The sequence below is a fragment of the Megascapheus bottae genome, chromosome 2, assembly GCF_031878675.1.
Source record: "Megascapheus bottae isolate mThoBot1 chromosome 2, mThoBot2.hap1, whole genome shotgun sequence".
NCBI classification, from domain to species: Eukaryota; Metazoa; Chordata; class Mammalia; order Rodentia; family Geomyidae; genus Megascapheus; species Megascapheus bottae.
In genome coordinates, this window is record NC_143510.1 from 86,929,253 (window position 1) to 86,955,334 (window position 26,082).

At 40.4% G+C, this 26,082-nt stretch overlaps 1 protein-coding gene across 1 annotated transcript in view; it reads right to left on the reverse strand.

The window, feature by feature from the left end:
* Large1 (LARGE xylosyl- and glucuronyltransferase 1) overlaps positions 1 to 26,082 on the reverse strand; it is a 449,296-nt gene that overhangs the window by 173,490 nt on the left and 249,724 nt on the right. Inside the window, exon 7 of the mRNA XM_090328589.1 lies at positions 5,722 to 5,893. Coding sequence (XP_090184715.1) covers positions 5,722 to 5,893 — 172 coding nt within the window. The remainder of the gene's footprint in view (positions 1 to 5,721; positions 5,894 to 26,082) is intronic.

The following is a 26,082-nucleotide window of genomic DNA, read 5'->3' on the forward strand; positions in this document are numbered from 1 at the left end:
TCCATGAAACTTTACATTTACAGCTGTCCCCAGCTCTAATGGTTTCATGCACAAAACTGGCAGGAATCATTACAGTGGAAAGCAGGAAGACTAAAGCCCATTAGCTTGTGTAGTTGTCACAGTGACCCCATTACTTTTAATCCTCAATTATTTAGGTCCAGAGAAATACATAACCTTCTGTGTTAAGTCTGTTTTATCAGCTATAAGAAAATAATTTCAAACTGGATAATTTGTAACATGCAGAAATTTATTTTTATTGTTTTGTTTTGTTTTTTCCCACTAGATAATCCTTACATCAGACTCCAGCAGATTCCCTGTTTGGCTGACACTAGCTCCTCACTTCATGGGGAGCACCTTCTAATGGTGTTTTCAGACTTCAAGAACACTAACACCACTCACAGCAGGCTGGATACACAGTTACCTCTTCCAAGCCTATGTCTTGCTTCTAGTGAGTTGGGGATCAGGTCTGTGCTTGAGTTTGGGGGAATATGAAATGGTGAGCCTCAAAGTTGTCTTAATCTATTGCCTCATTGTGAATCCATAGGTAAAGATCCCCACACCATTAGCTCCTGGACCAATTAACATATGGTACTGTGTGCTGGGCAGGACTCTGAAGGCTGAGGGGCTATTTCTCCAGCCCCGAGGAAAATGCATTCATAGCCTTGGGATTTGCCTCTGTTCTCTGAGGGGCTTGAACTCTACATGTGGACTTTCATGACCAGAATTCCTTCCTTTAGTCTCTCTGAAGACACTTAGCTTTACCTGCTACTCCTCAGAAGTACAGAGTGAAGAAGACTGGGCTTACATCTAGGCAGCCTGAGTTCAAATCCCAGTTCCCCATATTAAGAAGTCTAAGAACTTGGGTAAACTACTTTTTTTTTCTGTAAGCATCTCTTCCCATATCTTTTTTTTTTTTTTTTGGCTAGTCTTGGCTTGAACTCAGGGCCTGAACACTGTCCTTGAGCTTTCACAAGGCTAGAGCTCTACCACTTGAGCCACAGCACTACTTCCAGCTGTTTTAACATAAATGGTACCGAGGAATTGAATCCCAGTCTTTGCACATGCTAGGCGAACACTCTACCACTAGGCCAAAGTCCCGGCCCCCAAATCTTTTTTTTTTATCTGTTGGTTTTTAGTGGCACTTGAGTATGAGCTCAGGGTCCTCGGCTTGCCAGGCAAGCACTCTGTCACTCAAATCATATCTCCATCCACATTTACAGTTTTCAGATAGGGTCTCACATTTATAAGATGGCCAGTGTGGACCCTCATCCTCTCTTTGGCCCATCCCATGTAACTAAGGTAGCAGGTGTGGTTCACTCTACTCAGCTTTGTTTTGACTGAGATAAGATCTTCTAAACATTTCGTCAGGTGTTGCCCGAGACTAGAAACCTCCAGATCTCGGCCTCCCAAGTAGCTAGGAATACAGGTGTGAACTACCACATTGGTGTCTGGGAGAAGGGATTGCTTCATGCCAGGATGTAGAGATGAAGTGGGTTTACCCATTATGTGATTATGTGTACTTATTGTGGCTGGTACAAAGCAAAAGCTGGGAATGCTAGCGTGGGTTAGCGCCAGGGAATCCACTGAATCCAGGAAAGACTCCTGCTAGCACAACATACTTAAAGGGGGCTCATTGCGGGTGAGGTGGGGATGGACCTTACTTGCATGAAGCTGCCTGGGAACATGGTTCTTCAGGGAGAGGAATTTGTCCTTATGAATTAAAACACTGTCTTTTATGCTCAGCCAGGTCTTCTTCCAAAAGCTTTACATTATGGGTGTGCATTTATTATTTAAGCATTTATAACATCTTTCCCAAACTTCCAATGTTATGTGACCGTAGTGAAGACACGCGGGGGTTTTGGTGTCTCTGTATGACCAGGGGCAAACCTGGTCTAAGTGAAGACCTTTGCCCCCCAGGTTGGTGGGTTCCCCTCCTCATCCACTGTGATTCAAATTGACTGAGTACAGATTCCAAAGCAAAGGGTCTGGAGTCTGCTTTGGCATGTGAGAACTCTCCAAGCACAGACAGAAATTTTTTTTCTCTCTTGGGCCTAATCTATTGAATTCCCCATGTGTCAAGTTTCTAGTTCAGTTCTTAGGACCAAAGCTGTTCTTAAATGGTAGTTATCTTCTCCATGCATCACAAATACTCTCTTCCTGCTTCCTCATCTTTGGGTGTGGAGTTCTGCTTGGGCATCTCAAATTGACCACAACTCCAGGCCTTCTTCTTGGTCTTGTTAATCAGTGTCTCACTCACCGAACCTGGAAGCCACCGTGGGTCATGCTCCACTCTGTTCTCTCCCTCCCTTGAACATCCTGGCAACTTTACCTTCAAAATGTGATGACTTTCACCACCTCTCTTCCTCCCAGGTCCAAGCCAATATTATCTCCCCTAACACATCACAAGGGGCAGCCAGAATGATGCATTAACAACACAATGTAGGTTGGGAATGTGGTTTAGTGGTAGAGTGCTTGCTAGCATACATGAGGCCCTGGGTTCAGTTCCTCAGGACAACATAAATATAGCAAGAAATTAAAAACAAAACAATACAAAATACAATGTAGATCAAGTTATGCTTCTGCTCAAGGTCCTTAAGGTCCTTCTGCTTAAGGTTCCTTAATTTGTAGGAAGAAAAGATAAAATTTTGCTCTGTGACACGACCTTGTCAACCCTATTCTCTTCAGTGCACTGAGTTCTAATCCAAGCTCTACCCTATAGTTCAATCCAGTCATGACCACTGATAGCAAAGCTTAATTGTGCAGCAGACACTACCTCACTCTCCCCACAGACACGTACTTCCTTGATTGCCATTGCCTCAACTTTTCAGGGTCTCCCTTGCTTGAAAGATCCCGTCGTGTCTGAATACCAACACACACACACACACACACACACACACACACACACACACACACACACCCCAAACACGTCTGTACCTTTCTTATGTATTTTCTTCTATAGCATCATTTATTGTCTAATAAACATATACATTTCACTTTATTGTCTGTCTCCCTTTAACCACCGAATAGGGCTTGGGTTGTTCTATTCTTGGCCTATTCCCAAATGTTGAAAACTGTTTGGCAATGCAAAGGTGCTCAGTGACTACTTCTGATTATAGCCAGAGAAGCATGCTTGTTACCAAGAATTAAAGGCTGGGTAAGGGGGTAGATGGCTGATGTGGGAAGGGAGGGACTGAGGTGAGGTCCAGACAGGACATCTGGGACATCTCCTAGAATCAGGAAAAGCTCCTAGTGGCAGAGGCCAAGCTGGTTTAGCATCCTTAATAAAAGGTGTTTTAATACATTCTCCATGGGATGACACTAGGGACAGGGACTCTATAGCACCACTAAGGAATCAAGTCTGTGATCTCAACACAAGAGCCGCTGCAGCCCCAGACACCTAACTGCTCCAAACCAACAATGAACAAGGCCCAAACTGCATTAATGTCACTCAAAATGTTTTCAGTGCAGTAAGTCAAGAAAAAATGCTTTGATGAAAGAAGAATTCGTCCTCTTAGACCAGAACACTTGGCTTTTATGTCTGTGTCCTAGGAGGCTTTCTGTTCCATGGCCTTGAAAGTGTTCTGATGTAGGGGAAAAAGAAAAAAAATCAACAGACAGTCCGACAAGCAAAAGTTTTACACAAGATTGACATATGGAAAAGGTAAAAGCTTATCTATTTTAATATAATCTCTCTGTTTTCTTTTTTGTCGGTTGTGGGACTTATTAAACTCTGGGCCTGGGCATTGTCCCTGAGCTCTTCAGTTCAAGGCTACTGCCCTACCCCTTGAGCAATGGTGCCACTTCTAGTTTTCTAGTGGTTAATTAGAGATAAGAGTCTCACAGACTGTTTGTGCCTGGGATGGCTTTGAACCACAATCCTCAGATCTTAGCCTCATGAATAGCTAGGATTACAGGTGTGAGCCACTGTGACAGGCTCAATCTTCATATTTTCCAAGAAAAATTAGGATAGGTATGGGATATTTACTACTCCATCACTGGTGCAAGGTCTCTGAAAACAGGCGTTGGGTTCTGGATGTTTTATGTAAGAACATCACTTAATAAGCTACTGGGTGACCCCATTTATTTCAGGTCCTTACACAGAAGAGTTCCTTGACCCTGTTCTGACCCTGCTCACCCCTTGGTACTGTCTTGAAGCTCAGGGTGGTCCAGTTCTAAGTCCTTGGTCTAAAAACAGGCGTACTAAGAAACACAACGCCTCCTTTCTCTTCCATGAATGGCATCGTAGTGATCAAACCTATAATTTTTTGCTGTTGTTGCTGTTGGCTAGGGAGCCCTGGTAAAACCAGGGTTACAACAGAACAAATGGGATTTCCCAACTTCAATTTTTGATCACTTAATCCAGTGACGTCTGAGTTAGACTTCAAGCTCTACATAGGCTGCAGGCTTAGTCCTCACGAAGCAGATTGTTTCCTAGGCCTAAGTACAGAAAGTTAACATTGATCCCAATAAGGTAAAAACCCTGGAAATCATGGTATACCCCACGATTATCTTAAAAACTTCCTTTACTAAGGCCAGAGCAAAGAAGCAAGCAGTGACCAGAGATGGCATGATTATGCTGTGGTTAACAATTATTAACTAGTTTTTCATCCTAAGGTAAAGGATGATGAGAGGTAAAGAGATGTTAGACATAGAAGCCGAGTGAAATTTGAGCAAGGGAAATTAAAAAATATAGCCTATTAACTTCAGAGGGACAGAATGGTAAAAGTTCATAATAGCACAGACAAAAACACAGCAAGACTTCATCTCAACAAACCAGCGTGCCTCCATAGAGTACACCTATAATCACAGCTATGTGGGACGTACAGTTGGAAAAGATTGTAATCTAGGCCAGCCCTAGGCAAAAACTAAGACCTGCCTTGAAAATTAAAGAAAAACAGGGTGAGGGTTTGGCTCTGGTGGTAGAAAACTGGTCAAGCAAGTGCAAGGCTCTAAGTTTAAACCCTGGTCCTACCTCTAAAGGTAATCATTACACTACCAAATTTCTTTCCCATCCCAACTTTTGAGAGGGGACAATAAAATAGTGCAAAATATTTTGTGTTAACCTGTCACTTCTTACATCCACAGTAGAGGTAAACATGTGCACTGGATTCACAACATCTCTCCAAACATGCTCATAAATCTTGAAGTGGAGACAAGAACCATCATCATGTCAAAGGAGAAACCAAGTAAACACAAACGTTTCCTTATAGCCAAACTTACATACCTTTTTAAATTACTAGACTTTACTGAGAATAAAATCAAAATCCATAAGAATATTCTAAACACTCCCAAACCAATACCTATTTCTATCACTTCACAGGCTTTCTTGGCAACTGAATTATTTGACAGAGAAAATCGATAAATAAATGTATCTATACAACTTTGTTAACACTCAATGAGGAGCACACAAAACACATGCATTTGATCTTTATGCATTACAAAGAGCCTTAAACTGGACGCTATGAACATGATTATCCCTCTTCAATTCCTAAAGAAATGCCAATTCTAGTTTTACTCTAACGCATTTCAAATTAGAGTTAACACTGAACAATGTTTGCAATTCCTCATTGATTTCATCCTCATCCACGCCAAGATTTTCCTTCTAAAACAAACACAAAGGCTGTGCAGGTAACTCAGCAGGAGAGTGCTTACGTACCATGCATCAGGTCTAGGGTTGAATCCCTAGCACTGAGAAAACAAACAAAAGCAAGCTGTAATTACCTTTGAACTTGTGGAACACGGCCCAGAGCTCTGCAATATCCGTGGCGAAGGTGATATCAGTGTCCAAGACAATGACCCTCTCCAGGCTGGCAGGAAGAGTCTTGGTTAGGACAAGTTTCATCAGGCCATAAATCCCAGAGTAATGTTTGTTGGGGATCCAGGAAACTTCAGACTACATAGAACAGCACAGAAAGGAAGTTGGAGAAAGGAGGAATAATTAATATAGTGATTATTAATTTTTTACTTAAACATTCTTAATTGCTAATGATGAACTATTAATCATTCCTGAAACATAAAGTATCTGATCCAAACTTGTTGCACAAATGAATAAATATTATTTTAATGGTTTGTGCACAGAATTGTTGTCTATGAGGTCTGGTGAGTAAAGGAAATGTATCTGAGCTGGTTGCTGGCAGCATATACCTAGAATCTTAGCAATTCAGGTAGTCAGATCTGAGATTCTTAGATACCTCTTGAAAATCAGCCTAGGCAGATAAGTCTGGGACACTCTTACCATTTCAGTTAATCAGCAATAAACTGGAAGTGAGGTGTGGCTCAAGTGGTAGAGTACCAAGTTCTACCACATGAGTAAAGAAGTTAAACACAAGTGAGACCCTGAGTTTAAACCCCAGTACTGACTCACAAAAAAAGAAAGCAGAAGAGATAAGAGAGAGAGGAGAGAAATAAAAACAAAAAAGTATCTGAATCAAGATAGATGAAAGGTAATATCCATAAAATCATTATTATATATAAACTATATGCTGAAGTTTACAAAATACTATGCAAATTTCTTTTTGGGGGGTCAGGGTAATGTACAGAAGGGTTATAGTTACTTTCGTCAGATAGTGGGTGCGTTACTTCTCAAACATTGATAGCCCTTCTCATATTTTTGTCTCCCTTTCCTTCCTTCTAACCTGCCTAATCATCTTCTTTTCCCCCCTTCTTTTCTCTATTTCAAATAAACAAATAAATGCATAAACAATATGCCAGATAACAAAGTCAGATACAGTAACCACATGAAATTACAAAAATACCATTTTTTGTTATTAGAGAAATTATAGAGGTTCAGTAGAGAAAATAATAATCCAGCTAGAGACTCATACTATATATACATTGACTCATACTATATATACATTGCAAAACTGATACCTAACTGTCTCAAGGTAAATATACTATGTCATATTTCATTTTCATGTCATTAAAATTACCATTTAATGATACATTAAAACCTTATATTTTCTATATTTTACTGATATTATTGATTAGGTAAGTCCTTCAGCCCCCTTTCTTTTCAGATACACGAACAGAACTTGGTTTCACTTGGTCAACACTCTTACACTGACAGCAAAGAAGGACAGACATACAGTAGGACAGACATAAACAGTGTGAAGATCACTGACAGGGGTGGTGGGGTCATCAGCAGAACTCAGTACTGGCTGGTAACCAAATTCAAGGCTATCAGTAGCCCAGCTCACAAGGGTGAGGAACACTTTACTCTGCGCAAGGTCATGTATGAAGGTCATTATGGGGAGCTGTGGTAGGGAGTTTTCATGGGAGCCAAAGCACACACTTTCTTTCCAAGAGGTTAAAGAGTTGTATTAGAGCCTTTCATGGGAAATGAGGGCATCACTGAGGATTCTGAAAAGAAGTTTGTCCTTAAAATTCCATCTGGTCTTTAAGAAATTCTAACAGATAAAATTTAAATATAAAAGACCTAAGTGTAATTCCCAAAGTTATTCATCATTATGTTGTAAAATGAAGTAATGGGACAATTAGGAACAGAAGTTTATTTAATGGCATACTATGCTTCCATTTAACAAAGTGTACATTAAGATATAATGACAAGGTAAGCTGGAAGCCAGTGGCTTTCATACTTAGCTACTAAAAAGGCTGAGAGCTGAGGATCATGGTTTGGGACAGGAAAATCTGTGAGATTTGTACATCTAATCAACCACCAACACTCCAGAGTGGAACTGTAGCATCAGTGGTAGATCAACTATAATGTTACCACCAGCAACCCCCAATGTCAAACCAGCCACTGCAGAACAGAGAGAGGCAGACAGACACAGAGATAGAACACAGAAACAGCAGAGGAAAGAGGAGAGGCAAATAGACACAGACACAGAGAGAGAAAGGAGTGAGGAGAGACACAGTGATACAGACAGAACACAGAACAAAGGAGGGAGAAGAGAGAGAAAGAGAAACAGCAAGGGGGGGGGGGGTACAGAGCAAGCAGTTGTCAGGAGCAGCACCCTCCAGTAGAGGGCATAGCTTATCAATAGCAACTCATAAGATAAAACCTAGAAGGCACATTGTTAAGTTTTCAATAAGCCAGGTGTCCTATCTTGAGACTCCAGACTAGTGTCTTGATTTATGTCCAGTCACCCACTCCCTTACCTTTTGCCATTGCCTGGCTGAACTCCCATGGCACTCAGCTGGTACCAGACCAAAAATTTACTGCCACTGTGCACTGATGAGGACGTTGTGCAGACGTAGGCTTGCTCTTTATCCCTGTGACTGTTTCCTCCACATTATCTATGTCCCACCCTTAGTTACTCTAGCACAATACCTGCCACAGAGCTTCAGCCTTTAACAAACCACTCTTAGAAGTGTTAGAACCCACAAATGAGGTTTCATCTCTACCTTCGTCAGCTGGAAGCCTGAAGCTCCCGTCTGTATGTTTTCTCCCCACAATAAACCTGTGCTGATGTTCAGCTGTCAGTGTCTATTCCCTGTGGCTTCTTTGAATCTAACACACATCTCACTCTCACTCTCCTCCAGTTCAATGATGCCTCTGGTTGGTGACCCATAATCTAATCCACATAGAGGCCTGGGGAAGCAGCTTTGTCCATCAATCTCTAGGTGGGGAAAGGCTAGAGAAGATAAGCCTAACTCAAGCAGCACAGACTTACAACTAAAGACAGGGCCAGTCCCCAAACACCCCACACAGGAGCAATGCCTTAAAGAGAACAGGTGTGAAATATATACCTGGTGATGAATAGATGGCAGGCAGAGAGCAGAAGTGATTTCATACAGTCCCTGACCAAACGTGAAGAGATGCTATAGTTAGAATCTGCCAGGGGAAGGTTCTTGTTTTTTCCCCCCAAATCATATCATCCTTCTTTGGGAGTTAGCTTCCCAGCTAGGTCTCACCTTTAGATCTAAGAACTCAGCCAGCAATTCCCTCCCGTGTGTTTTAGAAACTCTCCCTCTTGAAAGTCTGGCCTTTGGAACTCAGCTCTGGTTCTTCTTTCCCTGGAGAATTTGCCTGAACTGAAGCCTGGCAATCAGCGGTCCTGGCTGCAGGGCTGTGCTATTTAATCAGACCTTTGATTAACTTATTCATCTATTTTGGTTACCATCAAAGCAGGAAAGCTTGGTGAAGCCTGAACACCAGGGTGTTGGGTTAAGCCATCTAATTAGATTGCCCTGACTCTCAGTTTTATTTTTAACACACATGTGAGATACTCGGATGCATCACAAAACAGTAAGACTACAGGAATAAATTAATCTCAACATGAGCCCAGGCCTGAATGTTGCCCCAAGTTCCCAACTTAATACATAATCAATTAAGTCCGAGTGTTCAATTAGAGGTAAAGGAAGCATTCGAATGAGTTTGTATTCAGAAAGCAAGCCCCAGGAAAGGGCAGAACACTAAGGAATTTTTAGGCGGGAAAGAACTTGTAGTACAAGGCAGATGCATTCCTTAAAAATGGCTCATCTCAGAACTGGCATGGCTTCTTCCCCTCCACTACCTCTTCCTACAAGTCTCAACCTGGAAGTTTCCATCTTCTACTCACTGCCTCCTTCTTCTCCAGGCTATCCTGGGGATTCTAAAAGTAAGTAACTTCTCTGTCCCTGTCTCTGTCTGTCTCCCTCGGCTATCAGACTGTGTTGATTTTTTTCACGCCCCTCACTTGTCTTGGACCAGAATTCCATGAGTCAGGGAAAATATTCAACATAGCAATTGCTTACAAATAGTATGATGAATGTTTATAACCATGGAGTCAGGTGGGCTGGGGTTCAAGTGTTACCTTTGACATCTTATTGCACTAGGTACAGAAGTATCCATAATCACTGGAGTCCAGGGTGAGGATGTGTGATTTGAAGGGAAGGTTTATTGAGTCCTAAAGCCTGGGCTTTAGAACTTGTTTAACATCTTACAGGCTGTGTAACTTCAAAGAAGTGACTAAATCTCTATGTGTACAATTCCTTCACATATCATATGTCCTTCAGCAGTACTTGAACTCAGCTGATTGAGGTTTTGGAGCTGGAATTATGCGACATGGACTAGTAAAGGGGACTTCTAGGAATGGAAGTGGTGTTAGCTGGGACTTAGTAAGTAGCTCATCACCATTTCCTGGGTTACTATAGAAAATTAAGAAAAAAAACTAAGAAACTGAAATGTGCTGGGAAATACAAAGTCTCCAAGGTGGAAGGCCACATAGGACAGCACATTCTGGGTTTTAGAAGGAGGAAAGTGGGCAGGAAAGGCCAATTGTGTGATCTTTCTGGGCTGTCTCTTAGTAGAGTCCCACTGTGTTTGATCTTCCTCCCTCTGGGAACAAGCTCCTACCCATCCAAGGACACAGAGTCACAAGGTCAAAAGTGAGTGGCACATCCTAGTCAGAAGACTGAGGAATTGTGGTTAAGTACTGCAGGCACATCCTCCCTAGAGCATCACACAGAGTCGACCACACCTGCTGGTGCCATATCCCACTGCGACTTCATCATTATAAATATGCCAAAGGGTTCATGTAATTAAAAGGATACTAAAAATGAAACTTAGGCTCATTTTAATGGACAGACCATTATCCTTGCAATAGCTGTTAATAATTCTAAGCAGCACGGCTGAAGCTTTAATTAACAAAAAGATGCAACTGTGCCCAAGATAACTTTACTGCATTTACAGAAAGGAGAATAAGCAATTGTTTTGTGTGAAGTATGTATAGGGGGAGTGGTGGTGGTGGAGTCAGGATATTCTTAATGGGAAATTCTTGTAGCTGACAGTTGTGCAATGAGTCCTAAGTGGAATTTTGAGAATGTGCTGAAGTTATTTCTACCTCCAGCTGGGCCTGGCTGTAGTGAAGAGAGCATAAGGACACAGGGTTGGACAGTGAACATATCCCCCAAAGGTGATGGCTTAAAACACAAGGACTGCATGTCCCAGAAGTGGTGGCAAGCTTCTGACCATGAATACATATTGCCAAAGGGAGACAAAAGACTTTGCTTGACCAGAAAAGGATGCTTATGCCTCTTCAGAGTTGGTGATTTTCCTAGTTGCACTGTGATGGTCCAGTAATAAAGGAAATAAGACATCAGCATTCACTGGGTGCTGATCCCCAGTGAAGAAGAGCTGCAGACATATTGTGCTATTTATTTAATGTCTTCTAACAAGCCAAGGGCTAAGTGTGACTATGCTAGTCCCCAGAGCTAAGGATGGGGTTGAACCTCCTATGTTTCCCCAACCTTCAGTTCCCAATTCTCATCTACTCTGACGCAAATGCTCTCCTCTTCCTCTCCTTTGAGAAGCTCTGGTGTTTGCAAATATGTTCCTCACTCTCCTGGGGTTAGAATGGGGCTCTAACCACCATTCAAAAAATGTTTTAATGTTTTTAGATATCTAGGCCCTGGAAAGAAATACTACTGGATTCCAGATCTCTCTGGGGCTTGATTTCCTCATCCATAAAAAACAGGGATGTGAATATCAGATCCTTCTTCCTCTTCTTCTTAGGAGTTGCTCTATTTGTAGTCTGTAAGCCTTCTACCATCATACTGGAAATATTTATGGCTCAAAATAGATTTGTTATCCACACCAACATTTTCCTGTGAATTACAAATCACCTTGACACATTTTTAAACTAAAAAAAGAAGTCATCGTAGCTGATAAATGTTTGAAAAGTCATTTGCTTTCAAGTTGTAGGTGGTTGTCTTGACAACCAGAGTGCATGCTCAGAGGAGAAGTGAGAGGAATGGAGGAGGAGGTACCTCTAGAGCTGGGCTCCTGAAGGTGCTAGGAGGCAGATCATGGCTGACACATCAGCTCCTGAATAGGAATGCATAGATCCCAAATCCCATTTCTACCACAGCCAGATTGACAAGGTTCACCAATGTCAACCTCAATCTTAGTTATGATATAGAGAAAACAAAGTGATACATATAAACACATGTATATGTCACATATGCACACACACAAAGACATTGCTCAGAGACACATAAAATAGAAATCAAAGAGTAGACACACCTGGCAGCGTGTTTACCACAGGTAAAAGCTTAATATGAATCTAACCTTGGATTATGGCTCTGTCACTAATTAGCTGGTCACTTTGGCCAAGCTACATAACTCAATTTTTCCATCTGCAAGATGGAATACTTATAGTGCATGCACCCCAGAATTGTGACAGTCAGGTGTTACATATGCGCTCTAGCTACTATGGTAAACTGCTCATGCTTTTACTAAAGATCTTTATAGTAACAGAAACAGGATTTGTATCTAGTAGACAAAAGCATCTGTACTTTGGAGTATTTATCCTTGTCAGCACAAAGAGGCTCCCATTTACCTTGGTTGCAAGCATTTCAAAGAACATTTATGGGACACTTAATGAGGACCAAGTCCAGTGAGGAAGAGGAGAGGTCAGGGACCATTGTGAATAAAAACACAGCTAATGCCCTCTAGGGGGTCTGTGGACTAGTAGATATTTATTGCCATCATTGAATAAGAGGTATCCCCAAAGGCAGCTGTTTCGAACAACAATGGTTATTCATCATCTCTCCATGGTTTCTGCATGCCAGGAATTCAGGAGCATTTTGGTGAATAGATTCTTCATAAAGTTACAGTCATCTGAGATCCTACTTTGGGCAGTAGAATGCATTCCTAAGGAGGTTCCTCAGATATTCCCGCAGGAATGCTGCTTGCCAAACAAAGGGTTTGTCCCTGGCTACCTGGCAAGTCCTTAGAGGGCTGTGACTGGTTGTATGTACAACCGGGTAGCTGGCATATATATTATGACCTCAGTGGGACCGTGCACTTTCTTTGGGCATACAGGTCAGCCAGAGTGGTGTGGGAAGGGACTCAGTCAGAGTGTACACAGTAGGAAACAGACATTATTGGAGGCCTTCATGGACTCCAGCTTCCATATCTGCAACACAGAACCCTGTGAACTGGACTGTGATAAACTCCAACTGGACAGCTGCAGTCTGGAAGAAGGACAACTAAAGGCAAGTGCTCTTGAGAAAGAAAGGAAATGTGTGAAGGTGGTAAGCCTCATAGGTTATCTTGAAAAATTTATTCAAAGTATTAGTTTCTCAAATATTGGCAGCACAGAAAGGTTAGAAAGACAGTATTCAACCGAACACTCAGGTATAAATAGACAACCATGGGTGTGTGCAAACAACCCTTAATGGCAAAGCCTGGAGCTGGGAATGATAGAGAATGATACAGCATGGCAGGGAAGGATTGGAAGCTGGGTAGTGCCATATGCTGAGCCAAGAAATGCTGGATCAACATGGAAGAGACCAGAGAAACAAAAGGCTTTCACCAGCACAGAGATGTGAACTCATCAGTGTTTAGGGAACTTACTGACTCCCAGAGGAAAATTAGAGGAGGTAGCTGAGAAACATCAAAACTTTGGAAGATGTTTCCTGGAAATGCAGATGCCTCCCCTCAAAAGTATACTTGAGGATTTGTGTTGGGGGGTAAGGATCAGCAATCAGGCGATTCAAAAGCTTCTGAAAAGGTAAGTGAGGATGCACCGGAGGCACCACAAGATCTCCTTGGCTGAATCATTGACGCTTGATTCACAACCAGTTCACTGCTTCTCAACAAGTCAGAAGACATCATTCTCAAGCCCAAGTGCCCCACTTGAAATTGATGCTGGGTTAAATGGACAGGGAGAGAAAACCCTTCTAAAAGGTTCATCAAAGATTGTGCTGATGTAAAACCAGATGTTCCTTTTATACCAATCCACCTCACAGATAATTTATTAGCTGTTTCTTTTTTAAATTGAGAAATACTATTTTAATGAAAAAGCAGCTTTAGGTCAACTACTGTGACATTCTTGATAAACAGTATCAAGGAAAAAGCTGAAGTTCACGACTTCCTACATCAGCAACCTAAGAGAAGACTTTGTATAATACTCAGAGTTAGAGTTGACAGGTAACAGCAACCTCCATGAAACATCAAGGTACATATATTTATCATGCAACCCTAGCCCAACATAGGCTTCGCCAAATTCTGCTTAATATGTCCATTATCCCCAAATCCACTGAGAAGCCTTCGTTTAGGAGTATAAATTATTCTGGAAAGTAAAAGGCGGAGCATATCAAGGAAGTGTGATCGTGGCTCAATGAACGCCTCCTTCCACCTATTTATGGCACAAATATCTCCCCTCATAGTTGGCCAAAAGTGTCCTCTCTTTTAGCTCTGTGAAAATGAGGGGGACTGGCTACTGGAAAAAGCCCCTCAGTACTTTCCATTATGAAACAGAGCATTTCAATGCACTGGAAGTTCTGATTTGTGAACTGAACTGTTACGGTGGTTTAATTCCTTGAAATATAGGCTGCTTTCTGAACTCATAGATTTTTCAATGTACTGCAGAGAAAATTACATTAGCTCCTGGGTAACCTGAACACTGTATTTTTAGGAGATGTAATTCTTATTACAGGGTACAAGTAAGTATTTATGTATGTTTACTTAGAACAATTTTTGGACAAATAGAAAATACACACGAATAGTTTTGCAAAAGGAAACACAATATTTACACAAAGGTTCTTCTATAGAACCTTTCCTGCTGAGGCTATATACTGATAAACCTGATTCGTTCACTCACTCATTCATTAACAAAAGCTTAAGTGACTTTCATGTCTGAAGTTCTGCATGCCTGACTGCTTTGAAGAGTAGTGATAGTTTGGGGCTTTAGACAATCTCATAAAACATTACTATATCAGTAAAGACATAGATTGATAGGTCGGGAAGAGGATGGCAAAAAAAATCCAGGCTACTTTGGTGATATTGTTCTAGTCTTAAGTTAGATGGCAGAGTGTTGATTAGCATATATTATGATCTAGGTACTCATTCTAGAAGGATAAAAGCAAAGTGAGCCAAGAAGCACATAACCTGGATTACAAACACCTCCTTCCATTTAGCAGTGGCACAAAATATCTGTCCCTCTTACCAGTCAACAAGAAACCTTGGTTTACATTTGTGTGACATGCCTGTGTATAAAGACAGAAGAGCCAAAGTCCCTGGGGACAGGACTGCTGAAATGATACTGGCTACATTGGGGTCCTTAACCTTGAAGTCAAACTAAAGTATAAATATATTTATCAATTGAATTTTATACATTGAATATATTTATATTTATATACTTAATTACGTGTACATGTGAACATTTCTGTGTATTCATATCTATGAATGCTTCTGTGTATATGTGTATACATAAGTATAAATATCTTGGAATTTTACTCGATTATGACCAAAAAGCTAAGAACAGATAATCATTCTGCTAATAAGTTCAAGTGGGATGGGGGAGGTTTGTTGAGTGCTGAGGCTCATGTCTGTAATCCTAGCTACTCAGGAGTCTGAGACATAGATTATGGTTTGAGGCTGACTTGGACAGGAAAGTCCTCAAGACTTACTTCATCTCCAAAATAACCAGCAGGAAGCTGGTTTCAAGTGGTAAATTGACAGATAAGAAAGCAAACTGAACAAGTACAAGGTCCTAAGCATAAACTCTATTCCTAAGAAAGAAAAAGGTGTAGGGTGTGGGGAGGAAAGGAAGACTTGATCCTTGTGGCTGGGTTTTCTTCTTCTTCTGTGTTTTATTGGTGGCAGTGGGGCAGTCCTGGGTCCTGAGCACTATCCTTGGGCTCTCCTCAAGGCTAGTACTCTACCAGTCTTCGTGCATGTTAGGCAAGAACTCTACCACTAGACCAGACTCATGGTTTTTGTTTTACATTCTTAACAGAGGCAAACATTGGTTCTTGTGTGGGGACAAAATGACCAACGCTGCCCCCCCTCCCACTAAAACAAAGAACAAAACACAAAAATACAATAACAACAAACAGACTTGTGTTTTTGACACCTGGTAGAAAGCAACAGAAGACTTAACTGCTAGGTATACTTTAAAAGGATCGCCAGCATCTCAGGGGGGAAGGGGAAAGAAGTGTGCTAGTGGACAGGAATGCATGAAGTTGATAAACAGAAAGAAAAACTTGTGAGGACTGTGATAATTGGTGAAAAGCTGAAAACTCCTCTACCAGAAGGAAAGACAGAAAACTAGCCATGGCAGAGCAATAAAACCCGATTCCAGATCATCATAGCAAGTGTGAGTCTCACAGCTTAATTAGGAATGGCATTTCTCTGTTCTTAGGTTCAAATGTAGATTTGGGAAACAGTGATTCACTCCCACTTCCACCCTTCCTTCTCTCCCCTCCTCACCTGCTTTCCAGGCACCATGGAAAGGGCAGCTGGAGGCTACAATCAGGAGGCATCACGCTGTTCTTTTCTAATGAGGTGCTTTGCTCTTCAGTTCTACAGGGCTTTGTAGCCCTTCCTAGGGCAGGTCCTTGCTTATGACAGCATTCCCAGCATTAGAAATTCACTTTGCTGGGGAATTTAATTCTAAGTACATATAAGAGTAAATCACAACAAATAAAACATGGAAAACAAAACTCCATTGGCGCATAAAAAAGATTTTTTTTTTAAAGCCAGGAACTTGTGACTCATATCTGTAATCCTTCTACTCAGGAGGCCGAGAGACACGTTTCAAAGCCTTCTACAGTCAGGAGCAGTGAGCTCCTAGGTCTCAAAGTTTGGCACTGTAAAGTTCTATGTGTGCCAGTCCAGCCACAAGGCCTTGAACTCTCAAGGGCTTAGTACTGCTGACACCAGAAGAGCCCCTCTTTACCGTCCTACAATTCCCATATGTTGATTCTCAGATGACTGGTAATGAAACAAGCCTTGTTTCTCAGTTCTCGCAAGACACCTATCAAACCTTTAACCAGAGATCATTGCAATTTCAAATGTTTTAACCTTGACCTTGAAGCCTTGCTTGAGAATATTTAGATTGTGGTTATATTGACATTCAGTTTCCACAATAGGCCCTTACCATTTATATGATGGTTGTCAAGGAAACTAGGATAGTTTGTTTTTTTTTTTTGAGGATAGTTATTTAATCTATTTAGATATAGGGAAATGTAGGTCATTGGTAGAATGCTTTTTGCCTAGCATATGTAGAGCCTGCTGCTCAATACCCAGCACTGCCCTTAAAAACTTAAAAAACAAGCAAAAGGAAGTACTATAGAAGACAGAAGATGGTACACAGAACAAGATAATTCCACTGTGCCTTTACTGCCATCCAGCATTTGGATATTTATGAAATGAATTCCAGTGTTCCATATCACCCCAACATAAAAATTTCAAAGTGGTTATTTATCTAAACAATTATTGTGTTTACTAAACTGTGTCATAGACAGGAAGAAAAGAACAGCAAATGTGGAATGTTCTGATTACTTTGAAGATCACAGTTAAAAGAGAGAATATTGTATTTATGACAGCACTAATATCACATTTATTGAATGCTTGCTATGTAAGAGACACTTCACTAAGGCAATTTACAAATAGTATCCTTTTTTATTTAAACAACAAACCTATGAAGTGCCTATCAAGAAACTTACACAGTTATAAAAAAAATTTACAGGAGCTAGGGAAACTGATTCAAGTAAAATACTCAAATGATCATTTAGTAATAAAATCCATACATAAATTCTTACTAAACTTTGTGGAATGAGGCAGCATATTAGAAATGGGAAATCAACTCATAAAACAAGAAGGTAACATTTACTTGCTGGAGTTTATACTTTTACTTAAATGGTCACTCTATTTGCAGTTACGTTCAATACAACTAACAAAGAGTTACATCACAGGACTGCAAGTGGCCAGGAGCAGTCTTCCCCAACTGAAGATGAAGACTAGCTGTAGCTATGGTTTAGCACTAACCTCACATGGAACATGGGTCCTGAACAGGGTCAGCCCTAGAAACATTGAATTAGGAGATATGGTGGTAGGGCCTTGGTTCAATGAAGATTATGAATCATGATGTGATATGATGTTAATGATGCCATCAAGAAAAATCCCCTGCATCATTTTGAAAGTATTTGTGTGTGTTTGTATCACCAAGTTATACTTCGATGCAATCAAGGCAGGGGTCCATAAAAACTGGGGAAAAACCAAGCTCAAATTAATGGCACAGATCTGTAACTTGTGTACGGTGTGTGTGTGTGTACGTGTGTATGTATGTGTGTGTTTGGCATAGACAATGCTGAGTTCCTAGAAGTTGTGTGTGTGTGTGTGTGTGTGTATGTATGTATGTATGTATGTATGTATGTATGTATGTATATATGTACATACACAAACACACAACTCTGGGGATTGTCACACATCCTTGATTTGGAAATAATGAAATGAACATTGTCCTCAGAGTTCAGAAATCCAAGTTGGACATACAGTCTGACTCATTTCTCTGAATCTCGTGTTTTACACATTTAAGACTGACACCAGACCTCTAGCTTATTCTTGTTTAGCACTATTTAATGCTGGGCAGAAAAGTACTTAGCAGAGAGCCTCATAGACCAAGCACTCCTGTGCTGCTAGTTAATCCTGAATCTAGAAGGAAGGAGTTATTTCATTACATGACAAGTGGAATAAAGGCCCAATCACAGTAAGTGAGCTCAGAATGCTAGTCCCTCAGTACATCTGTCAGCACTTGTGATTTCCTCTAGTTTGTTATAATGGCTGGCTTTGGAGGGCAGGGCTTATGTATTATGTATATAAAATGTAAAGGCAATGAACACACTCTAGAACACAATGTGTGTTAAGTAATAACATCATATTAATAATAGGGGATGTAAAAGGGGAGTTTTGGCAGTGCTATTATGCCTGTGAATAAGATGTTGATCATCGCTTGCTATTTTCTCTTCAAACATATTATTTAGCCAGTGGTGCACAGATTCAAAATCCACTGGGGTTCTCAAATTCAGCTTAGCTGAGTATGTTAAATCCAATGAAAATAACCTAGTTAGATGACTTTTTTAGGTGAGGGAGTTAAATATACAAAGATATTTCATGGGTCAGTTTGTGAAGATGTCTACTTTTCAAAAATGCTCATAGTGATGATAATGATAATTATAGCAATAATGTATGTGTTGCATACTCCAGCTCACAGTGTAATTTTCCGTCTATTATTTCATTTCATTCTTGAAATAGTTTTATGAACTAGGCAAGTAAGGGATTCATATCACTAATTCACATGTAGAAAAGTAAGGTTTTTAAAATACAATAGTCCAAAATGACACAGCAAGTGACAGAGTTAAGACCAGTCTTTCTGCCATTAAGAAAAATTACTGTTATAAGGCCCAGGACCTTTTGATGTACCTTCATGCTTTGAATTTATCATGTGACAATGAATTAGTAAGCTTTGAAGCACTGACACTTATTCTTAAGCAAAGAAATTCACATTTTGATATATGTCTTGTACCATCTTCCCCATCAAGCTGGTGGCTAGGTACAAGAAAGGATTTAAGCCAGGTGCCAGTGGCTCCAGCCTGTAATCCTAGCTACTCAGGAAGCTGGGATCTGAGGATCGCGGTTCAAAGCCAGCCCAAACATGAAAGTCCTTGACTCTTATCCCAATTAACCACTAGAAAACCAGAAATAGTGCTATAGCTCAAAGTGGTAAAGCACTAGCTAGTCTTGAGCTGAAGAGCTCAGGGACAGTGGGAAGGCCCAGAGTTCAAGCCCCATGATGGACAAGAAAGAAAGAAAGAAAAAAAGAAAGAAAGAGAGAGAGAGAGAGAGAGAGAGAGAGAGAGAGAGAGAGAGAGAGAGAGAGAGAGAGAGAGAGGGAGGGAGGGAGGGAGGGAGGGAGGGAGGGAGGGAGGGAGGGAGGGAGGGAGGAAGGAAGGAAGGAAGGGAGGAAGGAAGGGAGGGAGGAAGGGAGGAAGGAAGGAAGGGAGGAAGGGAGGAAGGAAGGAAGGGAGGGAGGGGGAGAGGAAGGAAGGAAAAAAGAAAGAAAGAAAGAAAAAAAGAAAGAAAGAAAGGAAAAGAAAGGAAGGAAGGATGAAAAGAAGGATCTAACTGAGGTGTCACTAAGTTTCCTGTTCGAAGTCATCTTTGGAAATAACTCTGGCTCAGTTTCTATGCTTCAGTTAGAGACCAAAGAGAATGTGGCCCTGCAGTACCCCAAGTATGGATCAGTGTTTAGGATGGAGCTCATGGGAAATGCATTCACTGAAATAACATCTCACATTTAAGTCATTGGAAATAAAGACCTAAGTCCATTTCCTGGTCTCTGACTTTTCCATATCACCACTTTTGAAAAAATCAGTCAGCAGTTGTTGGGATATTGGCATCACCCCTCGTTTTCCGAGTTGCTTGTGCAGGGGTGACTTTGCTTTCGAAGCCAGTTCCAATGAAGAGGGAGGATGTGACTCAAATCTTCTAGCTAGAAGCCAAGGATACCATTCAACATTCTCAGGCAGCAGAGCCCCGATAACAAGTAATTATCGGGTTCAAAGTATCAGCAATACTAATGCTGAGGTATGTGGCTATTAAAAGCCTAAAAAAATGTATGGGAATAAACAAAGATTTTATTTAATCCTGTTAAACAACTATACGTTGTGTCACCATTTTTGACCTCATGGAAGATTTAGTATTATCTAGGGATAAGTAACTCTGTGAAGGAAGAGTGGGGAAAGAATCCAAAGTTGGCAAAATCCATTCTAAATAAAGAAAAGGGACAAATTCGTAACTCTCCTAAATAAGAAGAGAATGAACGGAGATAAACACATGAAGGAATAGATATGATTGTCTAGGTGACTGATGGATTTTAGGAGGTCCCCCTTGGCTGGAGGTAATAAGCTAATACTTAGCTGCCCCTTTTTCAGCAAGACAGATTAAACTTTGCCAAGAGAGCTAGGCACCTGGCCAATCCAGTAGGTAAATTTCAGATTAAGGTCTCTAAATTCTAGGAGCTGATGACCAGCATTCTCTACAACACTTCTACCTAATATTCTCCAACAACTGAGCCCCAGAACTTAGCCAGATTTTCATGCTTGCCCCACAGAAAAGGTAAGGATGAATCTCTTCTGCAGATGTCCCTGGATGCACTATAGCTAAGGGACATTTATTTATATGATGCCTAGAGAAAGAGGTGCTTATGTCCCTACTAGTTCTGTATATACAATTAGTTAGGGGGAAAGAAAACACATTAAATACAATCATTTCTCCATGTTGTGTATTTTCATTTATGTATATTAAGAAACCAAGCTACTATCTTTAAGTGGACATCTAGGTGACAAGTAGAACTCTTAATATTCTTCCCACTAAAACCTGTTCCTTCCACAATTTCCCCTCTTTTTCCACTACTATCTACTCTCAGAGTTAAATCTGATCCTTTCCTTCTATATTTCCGATCTAACTTTCTGACATATCTGCACCCTGTCTAGTCAGATATCAACCAACCCACCTGTCAATAATATCCCTTTTAGAAGCTGGAGGCAGTCTATGGATGTAGCTTTTACCCAGTGTCCTTCACTCCTTTGCTACCTTATCATTAGGCACTATCATTGGACAACATGGTGTGTCTGCAGAAGATGAACTAACTTTGTTCTTTCTTAATTTTCTTACATATGCCATGCTATTACTAGATCACCAGATCATTTTATAGTCAGGGACCTGGAACTATTTATATATCGCTGTAGAATACCATAGGGTCTACAGTGCCATTGTACTCCAACTTATCCAATGAAAATAAAGCTAGCTGGGCATTGGTGTCTCATGTCTGTGATCCTAGCTACTCAGGAACACAGTTCAAAGCCAGCTGGGCAAGAATGCCTTTGAGACTCTTGTCTTCAAGTAACCTCTATAAAAACAGAAGTGGGACTTTGATTCAATGTGGTAGAGTACTACCTTGGAGCAAAAATGCTCAGGGATAGTGCTCAGGTCCTGAGTTCAAGGCCATACAACATGCAAAAGAAACAAGAATACAAATGATAAAATAAAACCAGACCTTTGGAAGGAACTGAACAAAGCCTGTACCACTTAGCTTCCTCCTGCCCTCATGCTCACTGGACAGGTCAGGGACACCGATTTTAAAGTGGGTTCTGTATACTATAATATGACAGTCTGATTTTGAAATACAAGGTTATTGAGGGCCACACTCCTTCAGTGGTAAAGCGTTCTTCTCTTGCCTTAAGCACCCTTCAGTGACTGACTGTGGTTCACACTATCTTCTTCACGTGAGCATCTCTTGTGGTCCAGATTCACCATTTTTACCTTAGAAACTCCCCAGTGCTTTGAAAGATGCTCTGCATGGACTATGAATTCCATCTATGCTTGTTTGTTTTTAATTAAAATGTAGACATATGGACTGTATGCATAATCAAGCCTAGAAGATAAAAATTAATCCATTTTTCCCTTGTGGGCAATACAAAAACAGTCCTGGGTGACAGTTTTAGTGATTTGATTTATTAGTTTCCTCAATTATCAAAAAGGTAAAAATAAAAAGCAAATGTCAAAGAGATAAAAGAAACATTTATTTACTGAAAGAAAAGTACAATGATAAATATATTAACTTTTACAGTTACATGTGTGAGATAATAAGCAGGCGAGGTGTTTTAACTGGGTACTTTCTAGGGTTAACAAAAGCCTGTCATTTGTTCATAATGCCCTGTGCTTCCTTGTCACCTCCTGCTCAAACCTTCTGTGCTTGATAATAGGAACAGTCCTTTCTTTCCCTCCCCTCAACTGAGAGCCACATTTGCCACCCAATCCTAGCTCTGAGCCCTTGTTTTGGACCTTCTGATAACCAATCAGTACTGTGCTGTCTCATTTCATTAGTTTCACTAAGTTCTTGGGTAAGACATTAGCTTTATACCACCCCAATTCTTCAGCAATAATGTGCATTCAGCAAGTCATTATCTCTTGATTGATCGATTCATATCATAGTACAGACTTGAGGTACCTCCTCTCAATCAGGTAGGATTCAGTGACCCATTAATTAGAGCTTACATCATGTGCTGCAGGCCAGCTAAGTTCTGGAAATTCTGCTCTGGAAATCCATCCCAACTTGGAGGGGCTGTTGAGATCTCCCCCACTTATATATTGAGGGTCTCAGAAAACCCTAATGAAGTTACTCAAACCTCATTCCAAGCCTACTCACTGAATCCACAGATTAAAATGAGTCCTATCTATATTAGCTATTCCTGCTTCTCAAGTAATTATTTTTCCTCTTACCATATAGCTATAGAGGAAATGAGAGAGATGCCTTTGTCTCTCCAGATTTATAATTCAAATTTTATGCTGAATGACTGAAAAGACAGACAGACAGGCAGGCAGGTAGACAGACACAGACACAGACACAAGACAGACACAGACAGACACACACAAAGACACAGACACACACACACACACACACACACATATACAAACACGGGATAATTGAGAACAAAAGAGAGGAGAGAGGGAGCATGAGACAGAGATAGACAGAAATACAAAAGCAGAGCTAAGAATGAGGCCTTTCTGTCCTATGATTCTATAAGGAGTTGATGTTTGGGTTTATTACATCAAGACCATATGAGTCTAAAGAATCCTTAAAATAATCACCATCCTTCAGGGTACTGTCCAACTCAAATTTCTTATTTAATAAAAAAAAATGAGGAAAATAAACCCACTACAAATATTTGTAGCCTTTTTATTTGGATCATATCCTTTTTAACATTTTGTATGTGTAATCCAAAGCAATCTATACGATATGTGATGGCCCACAAAGAAAAGAGGAAATTCATCTAGTTGCCTAAGCAGGGAGAAGTCTTGGTGGCTGCATAAACGGAGAAGGGAAGAGCTTTCAATAACCCCTCTTATCTGTTACCTCTGATATAGCTTAGAACAGCACTTCAAATTTGGCCTGAGAAAGAAAAGTAGCTGTTCCAAGGGGTGGATGACACTCTAGCATGTAGAATTCATCAAAGCTAGTCATAGCCCATAACTTTTGCTCCACCCACATTCTGGCTCTGTGCAGGGATTACCTTATCTAATTTATTCACTTCCCTCCCTACTTTTTCAGTCTAAAACAGTATATTTTTTAAAAAATGATTCTATTATAAACATTTTACAAAATATAGTCAAAGAAAAATCAAACCACTAGAACCTAAAATCCTCCTACCTAGAGGTACAATATGTTACATTAAATGATTACAAAATGGGTATACAACACATTTACATTTGGGGGAAAGAATTGTGTCTTTTTCTAAACTTAGTATTACATCCCCAATACTTCCCTTTCAATTAATTCAAGCAACATTCAACACTGATACTAAATCAATGAAAATCTTATTAGAATACTTCTGAAATACTTCCAACATTCCATTGTGAAGATTGCTATGATCGATACATCTTTTATTTGTCCTAATGCTAGCAGTACTAACAATGACTTCTTTTTACCCATCTTTATTTTAACAGGACAAAGGAAAAATATGTATGTACAAGATGACAAAATTATATGGCGAATATATAGATAAGTACAAAAGTATGTACAATTTTATACAACCATTATGTATATAAATATGAGAATTATATATATATGTGTATATATACACATACACATATATGCATATGTAAGAACTACATATATGCATATACGAATTTTGAAAGATATTGGCCAACTACTAGAAAGGAAATTTTGGTATTTGTTTACAATAGTCACTTTTATGAGTAGATCCCAATGTATATATGCCAATAATGACTATTAAAATTTTTTATCTTCTATCTGCTTTTCTTTTGTTTGATGTGGATTGAACTCACAGCCTAGATGCTATTGCTGTACTCTTTTCTGCTCAAGGTTAGTGCTTTACTTTGAGCTGCAGCTTCACTTGCAATTTTTCAATGGTTGATAGGCGATGCGTTTCATGGAACCTTCCTGTAAGAACTGACTTGGAACTGTGATTCTCAGATCTCAGCCTCTTGAGTAGCCAGGATTACAGGCATGAGCTACCATTGCCCAGTTGCTTTTATCATTTTGATAAGACTTATTATCTTTTCCTCATTCTTCCCTAGGGTCATTTTTCTAATTTATTTGTGATAACTATGTATTTTTTAACTGATAAAACATTTATTTTTAAAATTAATTAGGTGTTTAGATGAGAAAAGGAATTAGTAGCCAAAATCTCTGAAGTTCTCAAAAACAAAAGATACAATTTCAGAAGACTTTGGGAGTACAGAGTAATGTTTTAAACTAACTTCTAGAAGAAAAGCAGTGGATATCACTCTTGCTTCTGGGAGATACGATGATCAGTACTTGTTTATATGCAACAATTCCACGCTATTGAGCCGCTTGTGTCTGCTAGGCTTTCAGAGGTGAGTCCCAGCTTCCAATGTTAGCTTCCCCAACCTCCCATAAGAACACCAAGGACTCCTGCAGCTTTGGAGCTGTGACCTGAGTATCTTGTGATTCTTTCCCAGGGATAACAACACTCCTAACACTCTTGATCTGAAGTGAGGCTTCTCCCTTCTGAGAAGTCAAGTGCTTTGATATGAAGACATGCTGAAGACTGGGACACTGCACATTATCAGAGTGGAATGATTCATCAGGGGGCTTCTGGTTGGGAGGGAAAGAATGAGGATGCACAATAGCTTTTCCTTTAGGGAGGAATGGAATTCTTCTGACTGATTGGCAATGGTCAGTGCACAGTGCAGTCAGGGGGAACTGTTAGCCCAGAAGATCTCAGAATTGAGTCAGTTGAGGGAGGTAGCACCATTGGCCCTTCCCTAGTCAGAAACAGGCTTCTTCTCTACTAGACTTAAAGTATCCAGGAAAGGAAAATTCACATTTCATTAGTGAAATGATTTTGAACAAATAGTTAATGCAAATGGAGAATCAATTTATATGAGTACTCTAACTCAGTAATTTAAAACATCTACCCAGAAATTATTTATCAAGACATTTTCAGAAGTAGGTAAGAACATTGGCATTAATGGCTAGTACACTATGTACTTGGCTTGTGTCTAGTCTTCAGTTGAGCTTCACTGCAAGAATCACAGACACAGCAATGGCATGGTGGGCCTTGTTAAGTCTGGTTCTGGACAGTCCCATGCCTCCTTCCCTGGCTCTGGAGGGGCATGAGGGGCTAAGGAGTAGTGTGGAGCCTGTGTATTAGTTGCCCTGCAGTAGGAGGCAGAATTGGGGTCCAGAATTGGTTAGGTGACCAGAGTAATGTCTGGCATACTTGACTATCAGTCAAATCAGGAAAAGCATGAAGTCACAATGAGAATTTCAGCCAAAACCTATACACAGTTAGTCCGGGCTG